The following is a 25,128-nucleotide window of genomic DNA, read 5'->3' on the forward strand; positions in this document are numbered from 1 at the left end:
CTTAGGATCACCTGGCGACCTCAACCCCGGTTCAACAGCGTGGAGAAGGAAGCCCAGAGTAAAGTTTCCACACTGTTAGAGTGGAGCACTCTAACAGGAAAACACTTCATCTTTCATTCTACTGACCAGTTTTAGGATTTCTTTTGCTTCGATGAGCTTTGAACTTTCAACACTGCTTTAATAAGAAGATTTCCTATTGCTTTCATATCTGTGAGACAGTTTGTCACAAATCTGTGACTACCACATCAATAGGAGTCACTAGACATGGCTATTAGAGAAACCTGGGCTTCTTTAACACCTCCGCTGTACCACAGGGTGAGCTTCTCCCAACCTTGACCGAATATGGAAGACATATCTCCAATAAAAGAGTTGACATTTTCAGGGAAACTAAAGTTTCATTAAAATAAACTGAAGTGTTTCGCTTTTAGATAAATTTATAAACAAATGGGTCTCAGTTTTTAAACCAAATTAACTTAACCTCAGTTTTCAACAATATTCTCTTCAGAAAGTGAAGCACGATGTTGAGTTCTGCTTGATATTCAGGGGAAACGACAGTTTCCCTCACAGCCACTGAGGTGCTGAGTCAAGCTACCTCTGTCACATAAAGCTCTAATTACCCTTGTGTGTGTCCATGTCAGCCTCATCTATTAAACAACCTGACATGTTCAACATATTCACCTAACTGGCTTAACAACCTACTCTAGTCCTTTACAGTCACCGGACAGGAGCCATTTACCCAATGGCTGCGGGGCTGATTGATTCTTTCATCGGTATAAAATGACCGGTGAGCTAATGACCAAGTGAACAACAACGAAAAAAAAAGAAATCAATTTTTGTTTCCCCTTTGACTTTAAGCAGAGATAATGTAAATTCCTTTGGGGTGCTTTGATCCGTTAAGTGCTGCATTATTGATTGACATTAGCAGGAGGCCTCTTTTAGAATGAGAAAAGGCTGTCAGAGCCACTGGCTGCCTAGCAGGACCAGTCACAGCCTGCCCGTTAAAAAAAAAAAAAATCTTCAGATCTATCTGGTATTTTTAAACACTAGCCGATAGACTAATGTTTTTAAAGGTAGATCCTAAAAGACTTAAGTCCCCTCCAACTGAACTTCTGGTGAAATTCAAAGTGTCCTCCTTTATGTTTTTTAAGATGGCAGTGCAGCTCTGGACTTTTCTAAACCTTTCAAATCTCTTAACTTCCTTTGTCACAGCGACTGCTTTGATTTTTGAGTTCATTAATCTGAGGAAGGAATGAAACGATCAAAAATTAAAGCCCTGCAATCAGAATGTAACAACAGTGTGACACGAGCACCAGATTCAGGTTTAAAAAGGAGCCAGTTCTACTAAACGGTTTCATTTAATTAAGCGCAGCTATCCGTGGGATGTATGTAAAATACTGCCGCTGAACTCTGCTTTTTGGAGTGGTCATAAATTACCATTAATTTACTCACAGGGGGTTTAAAACCAACACGTTTTATCGGTGAAAGGGTTTAATTCTCTGTACTGCCGTCTCTGTAGTTGCATTGTCATCCGGCAGTTACAAGCAGCTCTTGGAGAATTTGCAAAGCAGAACATGGAAGCGCATTGTGTCCATTAGTGTCATGTTATTGGCAAGGAGCCACCCAGCTAATCCTGTTTATGTCTTCCTTCTTCCTTCCCTGAAGCTGACCTTAGTTAGAGAAGGTTAACAGTACCTTACCTCACATTTCCTCACTAGTGCTTCTCATACACATGCCGCACAGAAGAGGTTTAAAAGGCCAACATTAGCCTGCCAGACTGAGAACATCAGATTCAGTCAGGAGGAAATAAAAAAAAGAAACACTGATTTCGTTAGTGTAATTACTATGTCACTCATCTGCTCCCTAAACCCCAGCAATTAATTTCAAAGTCCTGTTATGTCTCATAGTCTCTTTGCAAAGAAATCTTTGGAGTGTCTGTCAAACTTTTATCTAATTGATGAACTATTTATTTTTAGCCTCTGGCCATTTGACTTGTGGCCTTTTTTTTTGCCAGAGAGTCCACCATGTTTGCTTCCTTCCTTCCTTCATGTGTGTGTGCAGCTATGCTCAGTATTCATCAGAATTGGGTGTGTTTGCACATTTAGAGACACTTTATTTTCATCTTAGATTATACCTTGGTAAAAACATGCTGATAATCATTGCCTTGAGCAGACATCTTCAAAAGTTACCAAAACATTTAGGTGGGTGGAGGATATGCTGCATCCCCTACTTCAATGTATTTGATAGGGATTACATAATCGATTTATACAAAATACAGCATAACTGCAAAGTGAAAGCAAACATCTGTTTCATTTTCTTTTGGTCCATAAAGTGTGCAGGGTTCTTGTAGTGGACTATTACACTTAACGTAAGCCGCTATATTTGTATTTTATTACCGTTTCTGCCCTTTTATATCTAGATGCCCTCCCCTCCAACACATTTATCTCTTTATTCGCACATTTATGTGAGAAAAGCGCCTTGATAATATGAACCCTGTGCCCTTCAGACGGTCATCGACTCGCTTGCAGCAGGTGAACAGATGCGATCCTGTCCAGCCAGCAGACAGAGAGCCAGCTTTGAAAGCAGGTTCAGAAGGATTCCCAAAAGGCCGGTCTGTCATTGAACCATTTCAGGTAATAATAAAACACAGCATTCCTACTCTGATGCGTTGCGGCATTTCCGTGTCTACAGGTGGATCAGAGCAATGTCTCAGGGTCTATCTTCTACCATATGAAGGAGAGATATGAACATCACCTACATTATGGAGAAAACATCAAATGAAAAAGGAGCTGGCTTAATTATCAAAGAGAGAGAAAGATAATAATGGTCTAGCATAGAAAAAATAAAATAAATAACTCCCGCCCCCACTTTACGCTCATAAATTATCATGGTGAAGTCTGACAGGCAGGGTTTCTTGCCAGCATATTTCAGTGTAACAGCCCGTTACACTTCAAAAACAGTCACCTTTAAGAGTGCCATAAGCTCACTGAGGCAGGTGAATACATTTTTACCAAATCAGTGACTTTGTTGCTATATTTAGCAACTTTTCAGACCATTTTAGCAACTTTCATTAACAAAAAAAAAAAAGATTGAACGGGCACAAACCAAGCTACCATTTCCTGTCTTGTTTGATACTTTAGTTTCCCAGGTGCACCGAGATCTGTGGTGATAAACATTCAGGTAACAAAAAGAAAAATGAACCCTGGCGGATTAGAGAAGGAGGAGGTGAACTGGGGGTAAGGGACCTGCAGAGATCCCCATTTAAAGAGGGAGAATCTGTTGACGAGATAAAAATCAGCAGGGCAGTCATTGTCCAAATTGCTAATATCTATGTGTGGTTAAAAACAACCAGTGCACCAAGCACACCATGAATGAAGGTGCTAGCGACTGGCTATGTGAGAATGCCCTACTCCATAAAGGAGATCCAGCTAGTCATCATTAATAGAAAGCTGGATGGATGAAACAAAGGCCAACCCTGGAGAAGAAGAAAAAAATGACAAAAAGACAGACTGTTGATGGAGGCTAAAATTCTAGCAGAATAATAAATGTAACGTGCAACGATTTCAGTCATTTAATTCTTTCATTTTATTTATTTTTTTTTTTGGTTGAAAAAAAAACAATGTCTACAACGATTTTTCCCCTCATCTTGAAAATTTAGCTCAGCCTTTTCTTAATATTTGAAATAAAAATCTCATATAAACGAAATTTAGTTTGTGATTAATATTTTAAAAGGCTGCGTCTGCAACCTCGAAAACAACCGACTCTTCTAAATAATACCTACAATAAAAAAACTAAAAACATAGAAATCTTTAGCAGACTGATTGTCTAACATGAAAATACAAATACTAAATATATATATATATATATATATATATATATATATAGGCCCCTCTCTTTGAAATATAGTAATAAAGAAAGCCTGTATTTGACTTGAGGTTCTTTGAAATTCCTGACAATAAAAACTAAATGACTTTCATCAACGCTCCCATAGAAACCAGAGTTTGTGCCGAGCAAATAGAAAGAAAGTGCAATGTACAAAGAATCAAAACAAGATATTTTTTTGATGACTCAACAACACCCCTGGGAGTCGGAGCAGAGACTTACACTGATCTTGACCCACTCCCCGGGAACCACTTTCCACCTGCATGCACATGTTTCATTGGTGGGGTCTATGAGTGGCCGGCTGACAAGCGCACACCCCGGCGGTACATCTCACCTCTGTGTTCCTGCTCTAGGTATTGCTCAATAAAACATTTCCTCCCAGTGAAAGCAATAGACTGAACCGGGTAAGCACATGTAAGCATTACCGCTGCTGACCGGTGCTTGAACTCTGCCTCACTTCGTTTTTTTTTCTTTCTCTCAAATAATTGTTCATCTCAGTTACACCAATCTTTTTAAATTACCTCGGGTTGTAATGACGGGTACTTCGTTCCCATGTTTTCATGATGTTTTTGACCTCTTCAAACAGATGATCTGTTGTGATAAATGCCAATTCCATTGATTTGAGCACTTTCACCTTCAGAGTAGGACTACTCACCATAGATCAGAACAACCGACTCCTCAATGGCGTGCTGGTAGCTGAACTGGGAGTCTAGAAGAGCTCGGCTGACAAAGGAGCCGTAGTAGGTGGACTGGTACCAGCCCACATGCAGATGGTCGATGTTGACGTGACGCAGGGAACGCATCATCTCCATCTGGTATTGGACTGGAAGAAGAGAGAGAGAGGTGGACACCATGAGCGATGAAAGGGAAATGGAAGAAACTTTGCTGGAATTAGAAACTCTTCGGTTTGGATCTGTAAATATATTGCAGCCATCTGGAAGTGGACACGGAAAATAAACACAGCGAGAAAATGTGAGAAAAAAGAAATATGGTGAATTAAATGAGCAGCTCAGATGTGAAGGACAAATGTGTTAAAACTGAAATAAACTTCATCTTCTGTTACCAAGGGATTGCGGGGACCTCTAAAACAGAAATAACCTGAGATTGCAGGTCTGAGTCTCTTTCTTTTCTGTCAGTAAATGCATCCTGATAGGAAGAAAACAGCCGGACAGATACAAAGGCATGTTTCAGCTCCTGGGGAGAAGGCTAGCCACATTACAGAGGGTCGTTTCATTATGGCGGACACCTCCAAGCTCGGAACACAAACACCCGTCCTCATTGGCTTTAAGTAACAGCCGGGCAAAAACAGGATCTGTTGCGGGCTGGCCGGAGGAGGCAGATAAATCAGGCGGTGATTGGGCAGCTGTGGCCCCTAACACCAAGTCTGTAGAGTACAACCCTATCCTGGTGAGGCTGTTAACAAGAACAAAGTGGAAGAGAGGGAAGGTGAGAAGCAGAGGGTAAAAAGAAAAAAGATGGAGAGGGGTAGGACAGCTAGGAGAGAGGAGGAAGGCGTTTAAGAGGAGAAAATAGGATCAATGAAAGGGGAGACGACCAAAAAGAAAAAAAAAAGACCAGAATCTGAACCCATTGGTCATTCCAAGCTAAGCAGGTAGCACTTCACAGAAAATAAACCCTTCTATTTGATCCACTGAAAAGGCTACGATTAAAACATGTTTTTAAAAGAAAACTACTCTCACTGAAAATATGTTTCTGCTACAACACATCAACAAAAACCTCCAACCTGACTCAAACTGATGTTTACAACCAACTCTTTGACTCGCCGAAGTCTGCTCTTCCCCACAACAATGCCGTTCTGAAATTGAACCTCGCCAGGACCAGAAGGACGGGACCGACACCAACACCAGCAGAAACCCTTTTCATGCAATGTCCTGGAGGAGGGAGGATGGCTGCAGCAATCTATCGTTTAATCTAACCTTTTATTTAGAGATTGACATGGTCCAGGAGACAAAAATAAGCACGGTGAATGGAGAGGGGAATACATGGCGGGGGCATGGACGGAGGAGGACACGGTGTGTGAGGGACAGGAAGGAGAGTGTAATTCAAGCCACAAGAGGTGTTGCTGTCTGGGGAAATAGGTTCTGGTACTTTAAAGCATCTCTTCTTGCAAAGTGCATCAGCAAAGCCTCATTATTTGCAGTCTTTAATAAAGTTGAAATTAGGCTTAGCACATTACCAATTTATGCAGCTGCAATATTACCTCTGAATGTTCTCTGTGAGCGTTAGCATCCCTTTAATAAGAGCATACAAGATTATACATATTTATGATTACAGTATGTTCCCAACTCTTCTCTGATTTTCAGTCGACTCAAAAACAAAATCTCTTAAAAGACTGTGCTGTTTATTCAATCACTTACAGATGAAAAAACAGAGGTAGCTCTCAGTTTTGATGCATTATTAAACAGTAACAAAAGAAATCATCCCATCCATCAGCAATCAGAAGTAATCAAGTGAAAAATTTGGAGATTTATTTTTCCTTACTGGTCGTCGGCCTTTGAGGAGGAGTAAGGGAGAGCTGGTAAACAAAATCAACAGTATTCTTACAAAGAAACAGAAATTAGTTAAAGCATGAAAGGGTAAAGAGAGAAAACGTTGAAATGACAGACTGAGAGTGGGTCTGCTGGAGAAGGGGCCGCGAAACGGCGTGCAGCAGACTAAAAACAGAGCTCAACGGAGGAGGGAGACAGCCTGCCCCATAACCACCACTTTTGTCTCAGCACTTCTGCTTCTCTCAGTAGGAGTTCTTCCCTCTCAGTCGCCACTGAAGCGTACAGCTTCCCCAACACCCCATCATTAGCAGGGAAATTGGGCACAAACTCCCAGATAGAAAGTGAAGACTGGAAGATTGACAACAGCAGGAAGAAAACCACAGACTGTTTATTTGTTTAGAAACTTAAACCCCAAGAAGCAAATTCCTGGCTTATGTTCTATAAAATCAGCCAGAAATATAAGTTCTCTGTTACAGGATAATCACAGAATGTATTTTTTTATTTTATTTCCACACTTTTACAACCTTTTTCATTTTTAATATGTGTTTTTTTCCTAAACTTGTGAAAGGTGATGGTCTTCTTTTCAATCCACTAGGCAGGTTAAATACAACTCTAAGTGCGTCTTGAGTACTCTTAAAGTAGCACTCTAAAATTATTTCAGAGAGGACTATATAATTGCAATTTAAGTCTTGGGGAGGCATTACTAGTCAATTTCAGAAAAAGTTAAAGCTTGTAATTAAGGATAAGTGTAGTTTAAAAATATAAAGGATCTATTTCACTTATAAACCTCTGGCTTTACTTCATCATATCTTGGAGTGGTACTCTATTTAATACAAAACCTTTTCTGTAATCAGCTGATCAGAAAGACTTCAAAGTCCCTCACTGCTTCTTCAAATGACTGTACAGCCCTTTTTCCTTTTTTAAAGCACAGCTTTCTTTAAAAGTCTTTTCAAATGAAAAGCTGTATCGAAATACTTCTGAGCATCCTTCGGGAAGTAATATGGCTGCTTTTTTTGTTAAGCTCGGACGTGAAATCAAACAATCTGCTGTGAAGAGTCATTGATCGGGGGAAGGTTAGAAAACAACATTTTGAAATGAAAAGAATTTAACAGCAAAGAAAAGGCCCCACCGAAGTTTACAGAACGGTTAAAAGTGTTACCTTAAAGAAGTGTGTATTGCTTGGAAAGCCAGGACAAATATGCATTTGTCAAATCTACATTATAAACAGTTTCTTCCTTATGGAAAAGACTGCAGCTTAGCATTTCTTTAGCAGTCAGTGTTAAAGCATAGAGCTGTCCTTACAGGGTGAATCTTACAGGGCTTTAAAGCAAAACACATTCTGTACCATTGATCACATCAGAGGCAAATTGAAAAGGTTGCCTATAGCCTTGGGTTGAGGTCATATGATCCAGAACACTTGATTTATATCTAATTATACAGTGGCCATGTTATCCTCACTACTAGGGGTGAGCTGAACAGAAACACAGATTAATGGGATGAATGCTGGCACAGAACAAGACAGTAGGGAGGACAAATTAACTTTTTGTTTGTTTTTGGTCCTTTATTTTGATGCTTCATATATAAAAAGGGAGGAGTAGAGAAATGTTTAATTTGTCAAAGACTCTGTCTAATGCGTTGGAGGTCCAATGGAAGCTGGTGTGTAGAGGTTCAGAGAAAATAGGAAAATAGACACATGGGAAACCTAATTTAGAAATGAATGGAGGGGAACTGGGTTGATAAAAAAAATCCATCCATTTTCCGTCACGCTTCATCCCAGCTGGGGTCGTAAGGGGAGCTGGTGCCTAACTCCAGCTGTCTACGGGTGAGAGGCGGGGTACACCCTGGACAGGTGGCCAGTCTGTCGCAGGGCAAACAACCATTCGCTCACAAACTCACATCTAAAGAGAATTTAGAGAAGCCAATTAACCTAATAAGTCATGTTTTTGGACTGTGAGAGGAAGCCGGAGTACCTGGAGAGAACCCATGCATGCTCAGGGAGAACATGCAAACTCCATGCACAAAGACCCAGGGCCGGGAATCGAACCCAGAACCTTCTTGCTGCAAGGCAGTAGTGCTACCCACCACACTGAGCAGCCCCGATGAAAAAGTTTTAAAACTAAATAATACATAGTTGATAAAAAAAAGTCAATAAAAACCCTCTTTTATACCCAATGTAAAGCTGGTTTTGTGTTTGCTGCTTACCTGGGGAGGCCTTAACAATCGGATAAAAGACTGTTAGCTGACAGGCGCTCTGGGTAAGACTGCAGAAAATCCAGGGCATCACGGTCTTTAGATGGCTACTTTTACAACATTCACCCTACCTAAATACTGTTCCTGACCAACAACCATTACTCATGGAAATGTAGCCTTGTGTTTAAAACACTTTAATCTGCGACATAGATGCTTTGCTGGTTGATATGAACTAACTAATATAGTAAACAGACATCAGGATCACCACGCAGCAGTGTTTCACTATCTTGTGATCGATCTATACTAGAAAGGGCGAGGTTAAGTGGGTAAAAACCAAACAGCCATGTGGATATCAGCCGGAGGTAAAATATCCTTTAAAAACTTGCTAGAACACAAACTAAATGTAATTTAGTTTGTGTCTTTATTCAATAAAATATTGAATAAAGAAGCACTTTTGGTGTTTTCAGCATTTCCATAAGCATTTAGCTACCAAACATGCTTAAAATACTTAACCAGCTTGGCTGGTGTTATGAGTGTAGAAAAACTGAACACCTGGTTGATTATTACAGGGAATAAGGTGTGTTTAATTTTTTTTTTCAAACAAGCTAGAAAATCCCACAAAGGTTTCCTTTTTTTACTGCCTGGAAGACATAAACTCCAATCAAGCAGAATTCAGTATGACTAAAATCTGCTCTCCTCATTACCAGTGACCACCATCCAGACTTTTTTTTTGGTGTAGGTTTGATTGGTGTGAGGCGAGAGAGAGGAAGTAAAAATCCACCAGATTATTTCAGTGGACCTGGATTTTGCACAACACCTGGGACTGCCAGCGTAGTTGACACTTCAGAGAGTCCATCAGTTACATGTCAAAGAGGCAGGAGCTGTTAACAGGAGCTTTCCCTACCATTTCTATTTTCAAAAGAAAGACTGATGGAGAAGGAGACGTCGCCAGAGGGAAGGAGAGTAAACGGAGGTCATACACAGGCATGAATATAGGAACAAAGCAGAAAAAACAGGTGAAAATAAAGGTAGAAACATAAGACCATAGATCTGTTAATATGGTTAAGTAGCAGTGATGTGTACTGATGTGGTTATCAGGGTGTTTTTCACAACCAGACGTCTTTTGAAGAGTGACAGCAGAGCAGGGAGCAGCTGCAGTAAGCAGATTAGAGATTGATGCTGATTCGCTCCTACTGTGTCCTTATAGGGGCAGAGTGTCCACATGAACACCTGCAGTAGAAACTAAAAGATTTTCAACCTGCTTGTAAATTTGGTGGGACATTTATTACCAAAAGAAGGGTAAAGTAAATTAGCAAATTATGCACAAATAGAAGTTTCAAATGTAGCCCAATAGCCGATATTATGTGTTATAAATCAGAACAGTTTTCTGTTGATCCACTGGTCGGGTCAGGTTCATACTGGTATGCTTAAATGAAACCTTCAAGGAAGTTCTCTAACATTTGTATCACTGTCACACCTTTTTTTTAGCCAGTGTATGCCTGACATAAGACAAATCTGGTAATAACGCTGGTGTACATTGGATAAGTTATAGGTAAATTTATGAGCACGCTGAAGCACGCTCGCACACACGACAAACGGCAAGTACATCAAGAAATTTTGACGTATGCCAGCGTATACAGGTAAGTTATATGTAAGTTACTCGTAAGTTGTGGCCTCTAGCTTATCCAAGCTGCATCATCCCCATGAGCATGAAGGTGAATGTGATCGCTTCACCCTCCGTTCACGCCCACAGCCAACAAACTCCCTAGCAGACTTGACGCTGAATCTGCTGCAACTCCAAAACTTCCTTCTTTTTGTTTTTATTTTTTTTATTTATTTATTTTTTGGCAGGTGGTAATTAGCAGCTAGATTAATACTGCAACTGTGAGGTTTAGAGAAATCTTGTGCTTTTTATGCAGGTCGGACACCTTCGGGCGCATTGCTGCCCCCTTTAGGACACTGGCTTGTGACATTTCATGTGCATTACGCCCGCGTGCGTTATGCATAAGTTAGGCCGCCTTTGGACATAAGTTCTGGACTCGTTATGAATACTCTATGTATACGCCCAAAATTGAAAAAAAATACATAGTAAGTTCAGCGTATGCCAGCATTTTAGAAGATTCTGGGACGTTGGCATACACTGACTAAATCTTCAAGGTGTGACAGCGCCATCAAGAGGATTTTTCTTCCTTTTCTCCAAGTCAATAAGAATGGTTGGGCGCTGAGAATTGATTGGACCCAGCTCTAACATTTCAATCCTCCAGGAATCATTTCTTAATTCAAACAAAAAGAAGCCGAAGAAGATTCCAAAGCAATGTGTGCTCAACCACCTGTTTGTGCGGTGGCATTCATTTTTCTCAAGACATGAACAGTCGGTTATGTGCAACACTTGTGAGGGGATTGCATTTTGCAAAGTGCAAAATGACCAACATGGCTGAACAACGCCTGACGTTGATGAGAGCCTGATCTTTGACAAACAATACCGGTGGTGTGCTAAGATAGGTTCCCCCAAGGAAACCATTTCCTGCTGCCGTTAGTAGCGTCTGGAAGTGAATACAAAGAGTTTTTAAGATATAAAAAGTAAATCAAATATTTTTCCTTGGCAGGTTTTAACATTTTTAGTTAATTTGGGTATTTATAAACTGTTAAGCCATAGTTTATAAAAAATGTATTAATGCAGCAATAATGATAGGTCGCCCTTATTCTCCAAGCTTTTTTTCTTCTTCAATCTTTGCAGTTTAACCCCTTTATATTTATTTTTCATATGCAGAAATCTCTGCAGAAGCAATAACAGCTTCCATGTAATGTCTGTCTCCCACAAAAAAAAACTTCTGGATCAGCTTTTCTGACTGGTTGATGCTCTAGCGAATCTGCAAAAGTTCAAATCTCTGAATTCCAGCATCGAAGGTGCGAATGCTCGTATCCAAAACGCATTTGGTGTGAACTAGCACCACGCTATAGTGAGAATCGGGTAAACAAATTAAGAAAAATTGCATAATATCCCATTTTACAGTTTAAACGAGATTTTCAAGAAGAAAGCTTCACAAGAATACAAAATTCTAAGGATTTATATTGGAGTTCATAGATTGTATATTTTTACACTTTAACCATTTGATATGTTATGGTATTGTAACAAAACGGAATTTTAAGGAATTAAAGTTGATTGAGAAGTTCAGAGTATTTCATTCATAGAAATGAGAATTAAAAACAAGGAATCCTTTAATTTCAGACAATGTCCGAACAATAGATGGAAACTATGCTAATGTTCATCATTCTTAAAGCTACAGTGTGTAATAATTACAGGGATATACAGTCAGAAATGTAATATATTATACATAACTATGTTATTTATCATCATCTACGAGCTCAGCCTCTTGACCTTGATATTTGCGTTGCCTTAGAATTCGTTATTTATAATTACATAGGAGCGGGTCTCGCAGCCATGGAGGCAGACATCTTTGCGCTACGGCAGCGCAGAGCCAACAAACTAGCGATTGCGAGATCGCCCATTACGCTCGAAAGTAACTACGGCAAGTTGAGAGAGATGAACTGAGACGGTACTGAACAATAGATGGCAGTATTATGCCTGAGAATACTATCTGTAAAATTATCTATGTAAACAAACCTCATCACTTGAGAAGGTAGGTGATGCGGATGTCGTGGAAGACATTTTGTCCCGTAACGCTCGCTGTACTGTTGGGGGGGAGAAGCGGTGGGGGGGAGATGTTCATGTTGCTGCGGTCTGCAGTCTGGACGTTAGATGTCGCTGAAAATTACACACTGTAGCTTTAAGCGTCATTGTTACTGCATAAACTGAATGATAAACAAGTAGTATTTTCAATGGCCCTTAATTTAAGCAGGTAAGTAAGTAGGAGAACTTATACCATAAGATATTTTTTTTCTTTAGGGAATGCAATATACTTTGTACAAATTGGCCTTAGCCAATTTTTAACAATTGTAGTTTGGCTGTGATTGGTAGGAGGCTCACAGACAGGTGTACATCTGTAGTCTAATGGAGTCCATGTAACTCCAAAGTAACTCATTGTAAACATTTTAGAGTTCAAAAGTGTATGAATGTTCAGTATTTTACGTGACAGATGCTGCAAATTGTGCTTCCTTCCACTATGATTGTCACATTCAGTTTCTACAAGCATCCTATAACCAATTAAACCCGAGTGCGTGCAGCTTAGTGAGAAAGAGAACAGGCCGACTCAGCAGACACAGACCCCTGCAGATTGGAACCAGACCCTGTAGTACCTGAGGCAATTACTTCCCAGCGACTTGTCAATAAGTTGATGATACTCTGTGCAGGCCAGTTGGTTAAAATATTCATGAATTCTGCTCAGAGAATCCTAATTTTACACCGCGCTGTAGTCTCTCTACAGCTTTCACAAGAAACTCAAATGGACAGACAGGCTTTCAAACAAACCACTACACGGTGTGTTCGGGTCAGGACAGCAGAAAAAAAAAACTGGAGGCATGCAAACAATCAAATCACTTTCAGACTGATAGCTTAACTTAGATTTAGTCGGTTGAGGGAGACAACAGGCTACTGGCGGCCAGCCAGCTCATCCACCTAAGATCTAATACAAAGCAGAGAGCCTAGTAAATGCCACGGGATCACTACCTTGTTTGTTCATAACCAAAGAATTATAGATGGAGGGGGAGAAAAAAAAGAAGAAAAACATTCTCTGTGACCATCACAGACACACACACACACACCATGATATATTGAAGAAGTAAAGCCAGTGGAGATCTCAGCCTCCGCTTTGACATGACAAATGTCCAAATGACTTCATTTCTAGAGCTAAACAAAAATAAACACACACACTTCAAAACATTATTAAGAGGTTGTGGTAACAGTGTTATTGATTTGAATGTTTACTTTTGGAGACATTTATTTTATTTAATGTACAAATGTAAAATTCATTCAAGCAATAAAAAGACGAAACCTCGAAAATGTTCCCCTGACACAGTTTACAGCAGCCATGATGATAAGAGTTAAAAGAATATCGAGGAATATCTGGATTCCTCACAACTGATACTGTCACTGCAAATGTTACCAGTTGCACCAAGATCAGATTATTTTCTAATATACTGCAGCTCCAAATTGACATGAGGACAGAGGAACCTACACAAAGTTGTGTCAGATTTTTTTGATGTATTGAAAGTGACGATAAATGACTTGCTAATTCTGTGACTCCATTACACCAAGTTGCCAAGCCTTAGAGGGATGGTGGATTACCTAAAGGCAAAGGGAATGGGAATACCGGTGCTTATGTAACGAGATTTCATTAAATTTCAAAGGTGCATTGTTTGCACCCAACAATAAACTATTCAAGTCTCCTTATGAAATGCAAAATTAGACAACCTTCACAACACTTTTCAAAACACTCAGAAACAACCTATTTCTTCATGCGTTAAAAAGGGCAGGTGGCAATATTCTGTAGACAGTGGCACAATAAGGCCGAGAACAGTCAATTTAACAATATCATCAAGGCGAGGAGGAGGTGGAAGAATGCGCCGCCGTTTGCTATTCCTCATTCATTTCTCCTGCCCCGCTGCCTCTCCAATCAATCAATCCGGGTCCCGAGGCCAGACTGGGAATGAGTCTGCCCATTCCCCCAGTGCCATCCGAGTGTATGTGTGTGTGAGAGACAGCGAAATGAGCAGGAATGGTGTGCTTACATGTGACAGAGACAAAGTGAATGAGTGTTTAAAGGAGAACGTGTGAAACCATGACAACACACTGGAGGGAGAGCAGGTTTGGACGCGTGCAGCCTAAGAATGGCCAGCGCTGCATGTCCACGCTGTCCGTCAGTGCTTGTGTGTCCACAGCAGAGAGACCTGCTTTGGCCAGGAGCAAAGCCCCATCAACCTTGAGTAGTAACGCTTATAATCAAAAGCGGCTCTATCAGGGCGTGAACCTGGCAGTTTACACGGCAGCACTAGGTGACATGAGATGGACCCAGTAAGGTGCTGCAGGCCACGGCATCTGTGTGCAGGCGTTGAGATGTATTTTAGTGTGGGCCTGAATGGGGAAGGCAAAGTGTGTTTGTCACAACACATTCCAATCACTGCCTTGACAGGACGGACGGGGGCCTTGAGGTTTAAAACCCAAACGCAAATCTGCCTGCACACAAACACTGGCTAGAGTGGATATCTGCAGATGAGCAATGGAATAGCGACGCATGTCTGACAACTTCAAAGAGCCGTACATGCTTGTAGTGACTTGAGGGGGAATCAACAGCTGAGAAGATGGACAGATGGGCCAACCAGACTTAAATTAAGAAAAAAATTAATTTTGTTTACTTTGAACCCCAATTTGCCTTTCCCCTTCCTTCCCCATCTGTTGTCACAGCAGTCGCAACATTCGCAACGGGCTTCAACATCTCAGCCGCTGTCATCTAAATCAGATGCATGCAACACAGACAGCAAGAGCTGAACTGATGCTTGTTAAAAGGGTTTGGTGATAAAAGATGATCAGTTGTGTTATAATGATCCATAAAAGGTAGTAAATTTATTTGTTTTACTTCATGTACTAGAAATAAATCAGTGTTAAGTTTGGCTACCATAAGGTGCCTGTATACAAGGACAAATCGCAAAATAACTCTTAGTTGCACTCCTAAAGACTACAACCCTTTAATAACACAAATATGAAGCTTTCTGTGATCTTGCAAAGTTTTTATTTTATTTTGATTTAACTCAATAAAGACTGAAGGAGTCCCTTCTTTTACATATACCCTGTTCCTGTTCTGCATCACAGACCATTGCTCTATTCCTCAGAAAAACTCCTTTGGGTCTAGATGAGCAGAAAACTTTGAATACATGAAATCATATGCAGAGTCAAGTCTCAATCGGGTTATTGTCAGAACACTGCCAGAAATGTAAACACCCCCCCAGACAGATGAAGAACAAGCTTGTTTAGGAGGTCAAATGGACCGATCCTGTTTTCCAGACTGGAAATGTGTGCTTGACAAGCTCAGATGGTTTCAGCAGATCATCCACATCTTAAATGTACATTAATACTTTAAAACCAAGAAGAAGGAAAAACAAATGTTTAGGTGCATTACAATTTAAAGACATCTCGCTCGGGCCAGTGTTCTGCTAAGTAAGGAACGGTGTACTCCCAGAGCAGCTCTTATTTATCTTTCCCTTCTTCTCTCAGGACTCTGAACATCACCTTTAATTTAATGAGTCTAAACTCTTGACCCATACATTCAGCCCAAGCCACACTTTTACTCTGCACTCTATTTCCCAAAGTCATCAGACTCCCATCTGTTTAAGGTGAAAACAGAGTGGCTTTTACAATCTATGCGTTTACTTCTGCTGATTCCATGGGAAGCTCTAAGCATTCAATAAATACACTTGTGACTTCTCCCCCCGCCGTATGTAAGTAAATTAAACACCACACCGACTACTGCATACAACGGAGAATAAATATCAATGTTTGGGGCAGCCTTGTTTCAGGCCTGTTTACTCTTCTTTCTTTCAACTTGCAGGCCTCCTCACATTCAGATTAGCTAAAGCTAAAAGCAAAACACCTGCTGGTCTAAATGCATCCTTCTGGATTCATTACAAATACCCAGTAATCTGTGGAGTCCTGCACCTCTGAGTGCTCATTGATAATCTGTGCACTTCTGGGTCAACATAATTCATTGGAAAAGAAACGCCTGCGTTTGTGACCTGAATGCCAACTGGTTCCGAGAGAGGAAAGGAAGCGGCCTCTGCAAATAGAAATGAGGACAGAACACCCAATTCTCTGTTAAAAACAAACAAGCAAACATCTAGAGATATTATTTCAGCCGCCACTTCCACGGGTTGCCAATTTCCATCTGAAGTCACATTTGCGTGGTTGTGTTCCTTTCATCCCACCGGCACTAAACAATATGCTACTTCAGCTGTGAACTAAAGAAACACTTCATGCTCAATTGCTACATAAATAAACTGCATATAAAGCCTTCTACTGATGCTTTCTCAATCTGTTCTTTCCATGACTCTATCAGGAAAAATATCTTCACTTTCTGCTAGCAGACAGCCTCTTACACCCATATAAATGCCAGCAAAAAAAGGCTTCTTTCTCCAACAGAACTTATCTCAACCTCCAAAGCCCTTCTGCACACCTATATCCTTGTGTTTCGATCCATTCTTTGTGTCAAATGGCTACAAACAAAAACCAGGAAAACTTATCTGACTTCTCTCGAGCAGCTCAGCACAGTTACTGCCTTTATGGTGCATTCATAGCCATCTATCTGTGTAAAAGGCCTCCTCTAAGACAGAGAAAGCTCTGTAGAGGTGGTGATGATCAGGGGTTGACAGAGCAGCTCAGGTTTGGTAAATATAAAGTCCAATAGTGGCTCCTAGCCACAACTGACAGCATTCACAGCTATGAAAGGTAAAAACTACAAGGGATAGCACAATACAGCTATAGATTTCTGTGAATCTGTCTGAAAAACCCACTTCTACATGATTTAGAATGAGCAACTTTGAGCAAAAGTAACTGAAACGTTCACAACTGGTTAAATAAATGAATATTAAAGGTAGAATAACAGCAGCTGTATAAAGTGTTCTTGACCCGATGTGAAATCCAGGCCAGCATATGTGGTTAGTGTGAAGAAAGGCGATATGCGTCAGACGGAGCTTTGTTTGAGCATATAAAACCACCTCTGGTCGGTTAGGGGTCCAATCATAAAGCGCCGGAACCAGACAGGACATGAAACCAGCTTCCTAAATGGATAAGTGTGAAGCCGTGCCATTATGATACCCCCATACAAATAATCGGCGACAAACTGGCTTGCTTGCACATGCCCACCAACACAGCCATCACCGACCTTAATATGCATGCATATTCACAAGGAAGACACCATCTAAGGACTCTGGAACTGAGGTTCAGTTTTAGAAGCTTTTGAATTTCTCTCTCTTTTTTGCTCTTCTGCCATCACGATATGCAATCCACTTTTTTATTCCTTCTTGCTATCATCCACTTGCATAGCACAAGTATGACAATGCCTATTACAGCTTTGTCACTTCGTCTGGTTTGATTTTACAATCAAGCTTTTTTAGTGCAGATATTTATTTATTTATTCAACTTTGCATTATCAGCCGAATGTACTACGAATGTATGCTACCAACCCACAATCTGACCCACGTCCTACTCTCGAGGGCCTGTGATAAAGAGTAAAAGTCAGCTTTTCGGTTGGATGCTGCTACCGAGGCAAGCAGGCCTTTTCTTTTTTTCCAGGATCAGAGAGAGTGTAGCCTATATTTTCTACAGATCAAGACAGGTCTGGGGTTTATTTATTCTCCAAGATTAATATAAAAGATAAAAAAAACAGGACAGCTCATCTCGTCCATCTACAACACTTCGCTCGTGTGGTGACCTTCAGTTGGCGTTTTAATCGCCTCTCTAACTCTGTCGGGTCACTTAATTTGTGATGCCAGAACTCATATATTTTGTTAAAATCTAAAAGTAACAGCTTATTCCCAATCAAATCATTTACATACAATAAATGCACCAAAATCCAACCTTCAGAGGTGAAGCAATACAGAGTCAAAAACAGAGTGTAGAAAGCACAAGCAGGGCAGTTAAATGCTATATATAAAGTGTCTTAGCACAAAACTCACATTACTGTACCTGATAATACCTCACAAGCCACTAATTGTGAGACTCTATAGTGTTGCAGAAATTACACATTCTTTCCCTTTGTACCTCTGAGGATAAAATAGGACAAACACCTTCTCTGTGGTTTGTCGGAGCCAGCTGCTGCTGATGTGAGCGGGGCAGATAGTTTGTCCTCCTGCCATGTCGTTTTTGTTTGTGCATTCCTTCATCTGTCCGAACGGGAGAACAGTGATAAATGTGCAACTTGCAGGGAAGTAAATGGTGCCATGGAATAGTGGCTCTGGTCCGGTATGTCAGGAAAGTCGCAGGGCAAATTTTCCGCGGAGCAGCTATAATGGGATGCTCGTGTTTGCGAGCGCGTTTGTGTGTTTGCGCCGGCGTACCCCATCGTACTTCCTGTTCCACCTGGAACGGTGGATTAGATGCAATTAATCTTAGTTAAGCGAGCCTTTTGGAGAGCCGCCTCTTTTTTTTTTTTGTGCATGCCCGTAGAAATACACAAAGTTGTGAGTAGACACATAAAACCACTCTGAGATGCACTGGAGAGAGCAGGAGCATGGAAAGGCAGCCTCTTTGTGTGCAAACACTGACAAGTTAACCATATGCACATCTGACAGCCCTGCTTGTCACTTAGTTCTGTTTTTATAGTGGGAGACGATGAGGAAGGGGAAATGCTGTCACACTTTTGCATATTGTGGTTCATCTTTTTGAAGGGACAAAAAGGAAGACGAATTTTACTTGATGTCCTTGTCAATATTTCATTTTGCAATACGTTTAGTCGCGAGAGTTGACATTATGCTCTAGCGGAGACGACGCAATGTGTAGCAGTCTCAGAGCGAGTTATCAACCGAGGCGAGTCAAGTGAAGCAAATTAACTCAAATACTTCCTGCTACAGCTTTTCCCCCTTAGAGACAGGAATGGGAAACACAAGCAAGCCTCATTTTACAGGAGTCATTTCTTAGACAAATCTAGCATGACAGATAATTCTGTACATAGTTTTCTGAGTCTTGAGATCTACTAGACACAAAATATTTGATAGTTTCCCATTATAACACTGGAGTTTTTCATAAATTATTTGGATTCAAAAAAGAAGAGCAAGAGCCTACAAACAAAAAACAAATACTTTTAGGAGTTCTGACAGACAGCAGGGCGCGAGACTTCCAACTCATGCCCAGAGGGATGGATCGGATCGAGTGTACCCATGCTCTCTCCTCCCACTGTTTTCCTGTTCTTCTACTGACAGTTTCCTACGCACAGAGGAAGCCTCTGAAAAGCCCTCTCCCTGGTTAGACAGGATTCACAGAGAGGGCTCCTGCTCTGCCACAAACCCTTGAAATAGTCTCATTCCTGGTGAAGGGAGTGGGAATGGCGGGCTGCCTCTCAGTAGGAGGAACAAACGGGCTTCCTTTCCTAACTTTGGTGCAATAAATCGACAGCACGGCTACTCCGCCACAAGAGAGGATCGTTAAAACAAAGAGTAATGGCATAATAAAGTCCTCTTTAAATACAAAAAATATATATGACAGAAACTACCTCTGACACAAATTCTAGCAAATGTCAATATTGAAATTGAAGCATCCTTGAATAGAAAACAACAGACTTCTGAGACTTTAAGCTGAACCCTGAGATCTAAATTGAAAAAATCTCTAAACAACCCTACAGAGCCAGATATAAAGCAAAATATCAATTCCTCTAAAAGCAGCTCTTGACCACTCTAAAGTACAGTGTAGGATCTGTGATGCTGTGGCCATTTGTTTTCTTTCAAAAAGGCCTTTTTAATAAATAAACAAACTAATAAAGGAATAGTCAAAAATACCTCCCTATGTATGTAGCAACTTTTACTTTAGAAATTAAAGCCTAAAATGAATCTAAAACATTGGCTGATTTATCTAGGGTTTTTTTTATATAAAAGGCTATAGAAATAAGCAGTTTATTTCCAAAAAAACAATAAAAAAAGTCTACTAACATTTCATTAATATTACATTTCATCCCAAAACGGTACAACATAATCCCAATATTGCCGTGCAAATATTCACAGGTCGTTGTGCTGGAACACCCTCCTTCAGGACTCTATCTGTGCAGACCAATTAATTGCAGCATCACCCGCATAATTTGTCCCGACAAAATCCCATGTGGCTACACCTGCGTCGAACTACACCTGTCAGACACGCATGAGTAAACAATGGCCCACCTGTGAATACATCAGCTTGACTGAGCAGCTAGGAAAAAGGATTGTTTCAAACATGCAGGCATCTCAAATCAGCGAGGATGTTGGGTAACACCCAAGGGGCTGGATTAACATTAAAGCTGATATGAAATGTAGGCAGACAGAAAACGAGGGCTACCTAGAAACCCTGATCCCATGCTGCACTGGTCTGCTCTCGATCACATTCGTTTAATGGTGGGATTTTCTTTATTCCATTCAAATGTAACTTACAATGATTAATGAAACATCTTTTATGATTATCACTCTCTTCTATCCTTTTTAACCCCTTTTTGCATCCAGAAAACAACTTGAGCTTTCCATCTGCTCCAGCCTAAACTCTCTATCACCTGCGAGGCCGCTGCTATTCCCCCTCATAACTTACTCTCTTTTCTGCATCAGAGCTCCGTCGCTTCACCTTTATCCTCCCTCCACCCATCGCTCTTCCCATCCAAAAGCCCTTCCCTCCCCAATTTTTCATATTCTCTTCTTCTTCCTCTTTTCTGCTCTCTTCCTTTTGTCCAGTACTAACCACAGCCCACCTACTTAAGGCCCCCCTCGCCACACACACATGCACTAAATGTAATCTTGGGCAGTGTTGCGATGGGACAAAGGAGCAAATAAATAAAACAGTGGAATCGGTGCCAATGGCGACTGCCCTTAGGGGGCAGGCATTCCTGATTTATAACACCGGGTGACCGTCCAAAAGCAGGCGCAGGTACGGCTCCCCCACATTTACATAACAGTTAAAAAGGAGCACCGAAGGAGGAAGCCATCTGCTGGCAAGGACTTTTTTTTTTTGCTGTTGCAGATCTGTAACAGAGCCAGACTTCCACCCAGAAAAAAAAACAACAAAAACCCCAAAGCGTGATTGTGCAACTTTAATGCATGTGCATTTCCCTTAAAGGTGGGCTCTGAGTGATTTCTAATTAGCCTCTGTGATGGAAGGCGGGGGGGAAAAAACGGAGGAAATCAATTTCCCATTTGGGGGCAGGTAGAATGATCTATTGAAGGCCTAACCTCCAAGACGGACCTTATCAGAATGATGGTCCTCCAACTTTTTAGACAACACATACAGACATGCCTCATTGCATACTGAAAAGTATTTGAGGAAAAGAAAAACGTGGAAGGATCATGGCAGGGGAGGTTTTAATCCCCATGACTTTAATTAACCCACCATGAACGCGCCTGCCACCGGTGACAGCTTCGAAAAACCAAGGGCCAACCTCGGAGACCTCAGTGGAGGAAAACATTGATATATATGGAAAACACAACTATTTCTGTTTGCTTTTAATCTTTTTGGTTGAATTGTTTTGATTTATGCAATTTTATATTCACTATATTTATGGAATTAAATTACAAAATATTTTGGTTTAGCTATCAAGGACCTTTATAACATTCTACTAATGGGCATCCTTAATAGGAGGGCGAAGTAAAAAACTATAGATTCATCAAATCAAACAGGGTACTCCATAACTGACTGATTTCGTCATACAAATTTTACCCACATGCACAGGTGATATAATAATCTCTTTTCAGATTTCAAACTTTTCCCAGCTTTCATCTTTCTTTTAGTAAATTCTCGTAGTATACAGGACCTCATCTGTTCAGTGACTTTTACTCAGACGCAGACTTTGGTGCACCCAAATCTGCTGTTAATTAATTCATAACACTTGGCTTTTACAGCAGGGAATTTCAAACAATAGTGACCCAGATCCTGCTCTTAATGCTGAGAAAAGAATGATGGTTTTCCTATAAAAAAAAGCATTAAAACAATACCCTTTCAGATGTAAAATTTAAGGAAAAAAACTAAATGATAATAAAACATAGATTACAATGTTTTACACTTTAACATATTTAATGTGCAGTTTTTTACTTGAAGATAGAGAGTTCTGAATATATTTTTTTACTACTATCATATTTATGACTTTGATCTGACAATTTGGAACACAAAAAATGTTTTAGAGGCATCCAGCTATTGGTGTTAAGCACCTTAGGATGCTTGTGGAGAAGAACCCAAGGCAGATACTGTACATCTTCAGCCTAATGCAGTCAAATTTAAAATCAAAACAGAATAACACTGAATAAACATATCATATTTTTGCTGATCTGATACAACTTGTAGCAAATTACTGGCTTTTTTGGAGAATAATGTGCTGCAGTGTTTTAGGAAAATGTACCATCAGTATATTAAATAAATTCAAGGGGGTGAATCAATTTCCCAATTTAGGGAGAAAATTGGCTCCCATTCCATTTGTGTCTGTCCAGTTTGTACATCTGCAGCTGTGATTATTTTGATGATCTAATAAAATGATGTGAATCACATAGGAGGTGCTGGTCTAGTGATTATAACTTTAAATTGATCCCCAGGTGCCACTCCGTATGTAAAGCCCACTGTTGATTGAAGGTAAGCACTACATGTAAAGACACATTTTCCCCACTGTGGGACAATTGATGCATATTTAGCAAACCAAAAAATACATTCTGTCTTGCAAAAAAAAAAAGAAAAAGTTATGCTTTATTTGTTTATGCAGTAATTCATTTTATAAGAGGGACTGTTTTGCAGCTGCTGTCTCCTTTCTGTGTCATGCTAGCTGCTCTATATTGCCAGGCAAATGGTTGTGCAGCAGAGCTGTGCAGAGAGCAGCCAAAACAAGTTTTTGACATTCAAAGCAAAGTTCATAAAGTAGGAAAACACATTTTTTTCTGCCGGCTTTGCTCAGAGGTTATGAACTAGAACTTTCCTGAAACATATAATATTCAGTTTAAGTACTTTATTGATCCCAAAGGGAAATTAAATGTAACTTTTACGAGGGGGGTTTTCAGCAGGTTGATGGAGCTGTTGGCAGGAAGCATCTTCCTTAGTGATGCGTCATGCCGCTGAGGCAGACAAGCCTTTGACTGAAGAAACTCTGTTGTTTAGCAGTCTTCCAAAGATGATTATCAGGGTTTATAATAGTCAGGTAAAAAAAAAAAAAGATGCTTAAGTTAGCCTGGTATTTCAGCAAACTGCTCTGTATACAAAATATTGCCAGCAGAAAGAAGAAGTGATTTTTCTGAGCTATATAGAAAACATGAAAAGCATTAGGCTGCTCCGGAGACGTGCTACATAAAAAATAAAAACAAAATCTGTCACTGCTTTCTGAAGATGGAACAGGATCTAAATCCCAAAATAGACTATGAACTGAAAAGAGCAGCAGTTTTACTGCTCTTTAAAGTCACAGTTTTTTAAAACATGGCATTGGTTCATTACATTTCCTTATCTTAAACTGAAACAGTCAAATATTTACTCACAAGTACATACTGTTAGCATCAGAGCAGTGCATTTTTAACTTTCAAACTAGTATAAAGCAGAAAGAAACTTTGATTACCTGCGCTGCGCCAATACCATGGCAAAAATGAGTAAACAAAAGCACTGAGGCTAATATTTCCTTTGTTCCCTGCCAGGGTTTCTTTTGCCATGTTTGAAAATGGAAGGAAAAAAAAGGCATTTTCTTCATTTAACAGTGTTTTAATCAGTTCAGGCATATATCCCTTGCAGTTTCACATTTTTCCAGATTTTTTTTTAAAACCAACACATCTTGAAATAAAGAAAAAACTCAGTTGAAGCTATGTGGCCAATTGGTTTGCGGGGAATTTTAACTCAGGCAGCAGGAGTGACATAAACAACAAACACCAAACTGAGACGAGGGTGCCAATCATCAAAATCTATCTCACTTAATGATTGCAGGTTGTTTACACATAAAGGGAGCCAGGTTTGTTCTGTTTCAGGGTTTTTTTTCTTTTCTTAATTATCCATCTTGTTAGAGCTGGGGTAGGTACCTGACAGTCAAACGTCTAGCCTAAACGCTCTTTGGAGAAAAGAAGACCATTAGGTGTTGTCCAACCAGGCTTTCTACAAAAACACAACGTCTAATTACGGAAGCGGAGCTCTCTGCAAAACAAGTCTGGATGAAACCTGTTTGTTTCATCAGCCTGACAACTGTTCCCGTCTTCTCGACCAATGAGAAGCAGGAATTGAAGCTAGAGAGAGAATTTGGCAGCTAACTGCACCTGCGTTGGACAGATAGCTTGTAACTTGGCTTGAGGCAGAAGGACAAGCAGAAGGAAGGGGCTGGCAGCTTACTTCGGGGGAGGGGGGGCACTGAAAGAAAGACCACAGATGTAAAATGCACAACATGCATCATACAAACATAACAATATATGCACCAAGAGGCGCGCTTCAACATTCATACCATATTTGCCATTACAGAGAGATTCTTCAAATCAGACAAACAAACACTCAAAAACTGGTTTCCTTGGCTGTGGGAATACTGCCTTCTTCCCAAAGGGGAAACCTAAAACCCTGAAACAAAACAAACCAATCCATTTCTGGGATAGGCTTATCCCAACAGGAAATTATTTGGGCATTTCCAATTTTCCTCTCCAACTTCAGATAAATAATAATCTGGGGGAGGATAGAGGAAGAGGTGGATCTGAAAATGCGTCTAATTTCAGCCCGTCTTCAGGATACCTCCTCCAGCAGCTGAATGAGAAGGAAACGACAGCACCTTGTCAGCTTGATACATCTATGGCATCAGTGCTGTGAGGCTTCGGCGTGTCTTTATGCGAGACGCCACACGTGAGCAGGTAACTCAGCTTCCCTGGACATCTAAATACACATCTGCCAGGCTTAGAGAGGAAACTAGATATTTACATTTCCTGCTTTCTAAGAACAAAACCG

The 25,128-nt window shown here is 40.4% G+C and overlaps 1 protein-coding gene across 1 annotated transcript in view; it reads right to left on the reverse strand.

Moving 5' to 3' along the window:
• Window positions 1-25,128, reverse strand: part of LOC119777118 (eukaryotic translation initiation factor 3 subunit H) — an 85,556-nt gene that overhangs the window by 35,494 nt on the left and 24,934 nt on the right. Inside the window, exon 3 of the mRNA XM_038275915.1 lies at window positions 4,535-4,702. Within this exon, the coding sequence (XP_038131843.1) occupies window positions 4,535-4,702 (168 nt within the window). The remainder of the gene's footprint in view (window positions 1-4,534; window positions 4,703-25,128) is intronic.

Source organism: Cyprinodon tularosa, unplaced genomic scaffold (genome assembly GCF_016077235.1).
Source record: "Cyprinodon tularosa strain WSP-4 unplaced genomic scaffold, ASM1607723v1 ctg98, whole genome shotgun sequence".
Taxonomy (NCBI): Eukaryota; Metazoa; Chordata; class Actinopteri; order Cyprinodontiformes; family Cyprinodontidae; genus Cyprinodon; species Cyprinodon tularosa.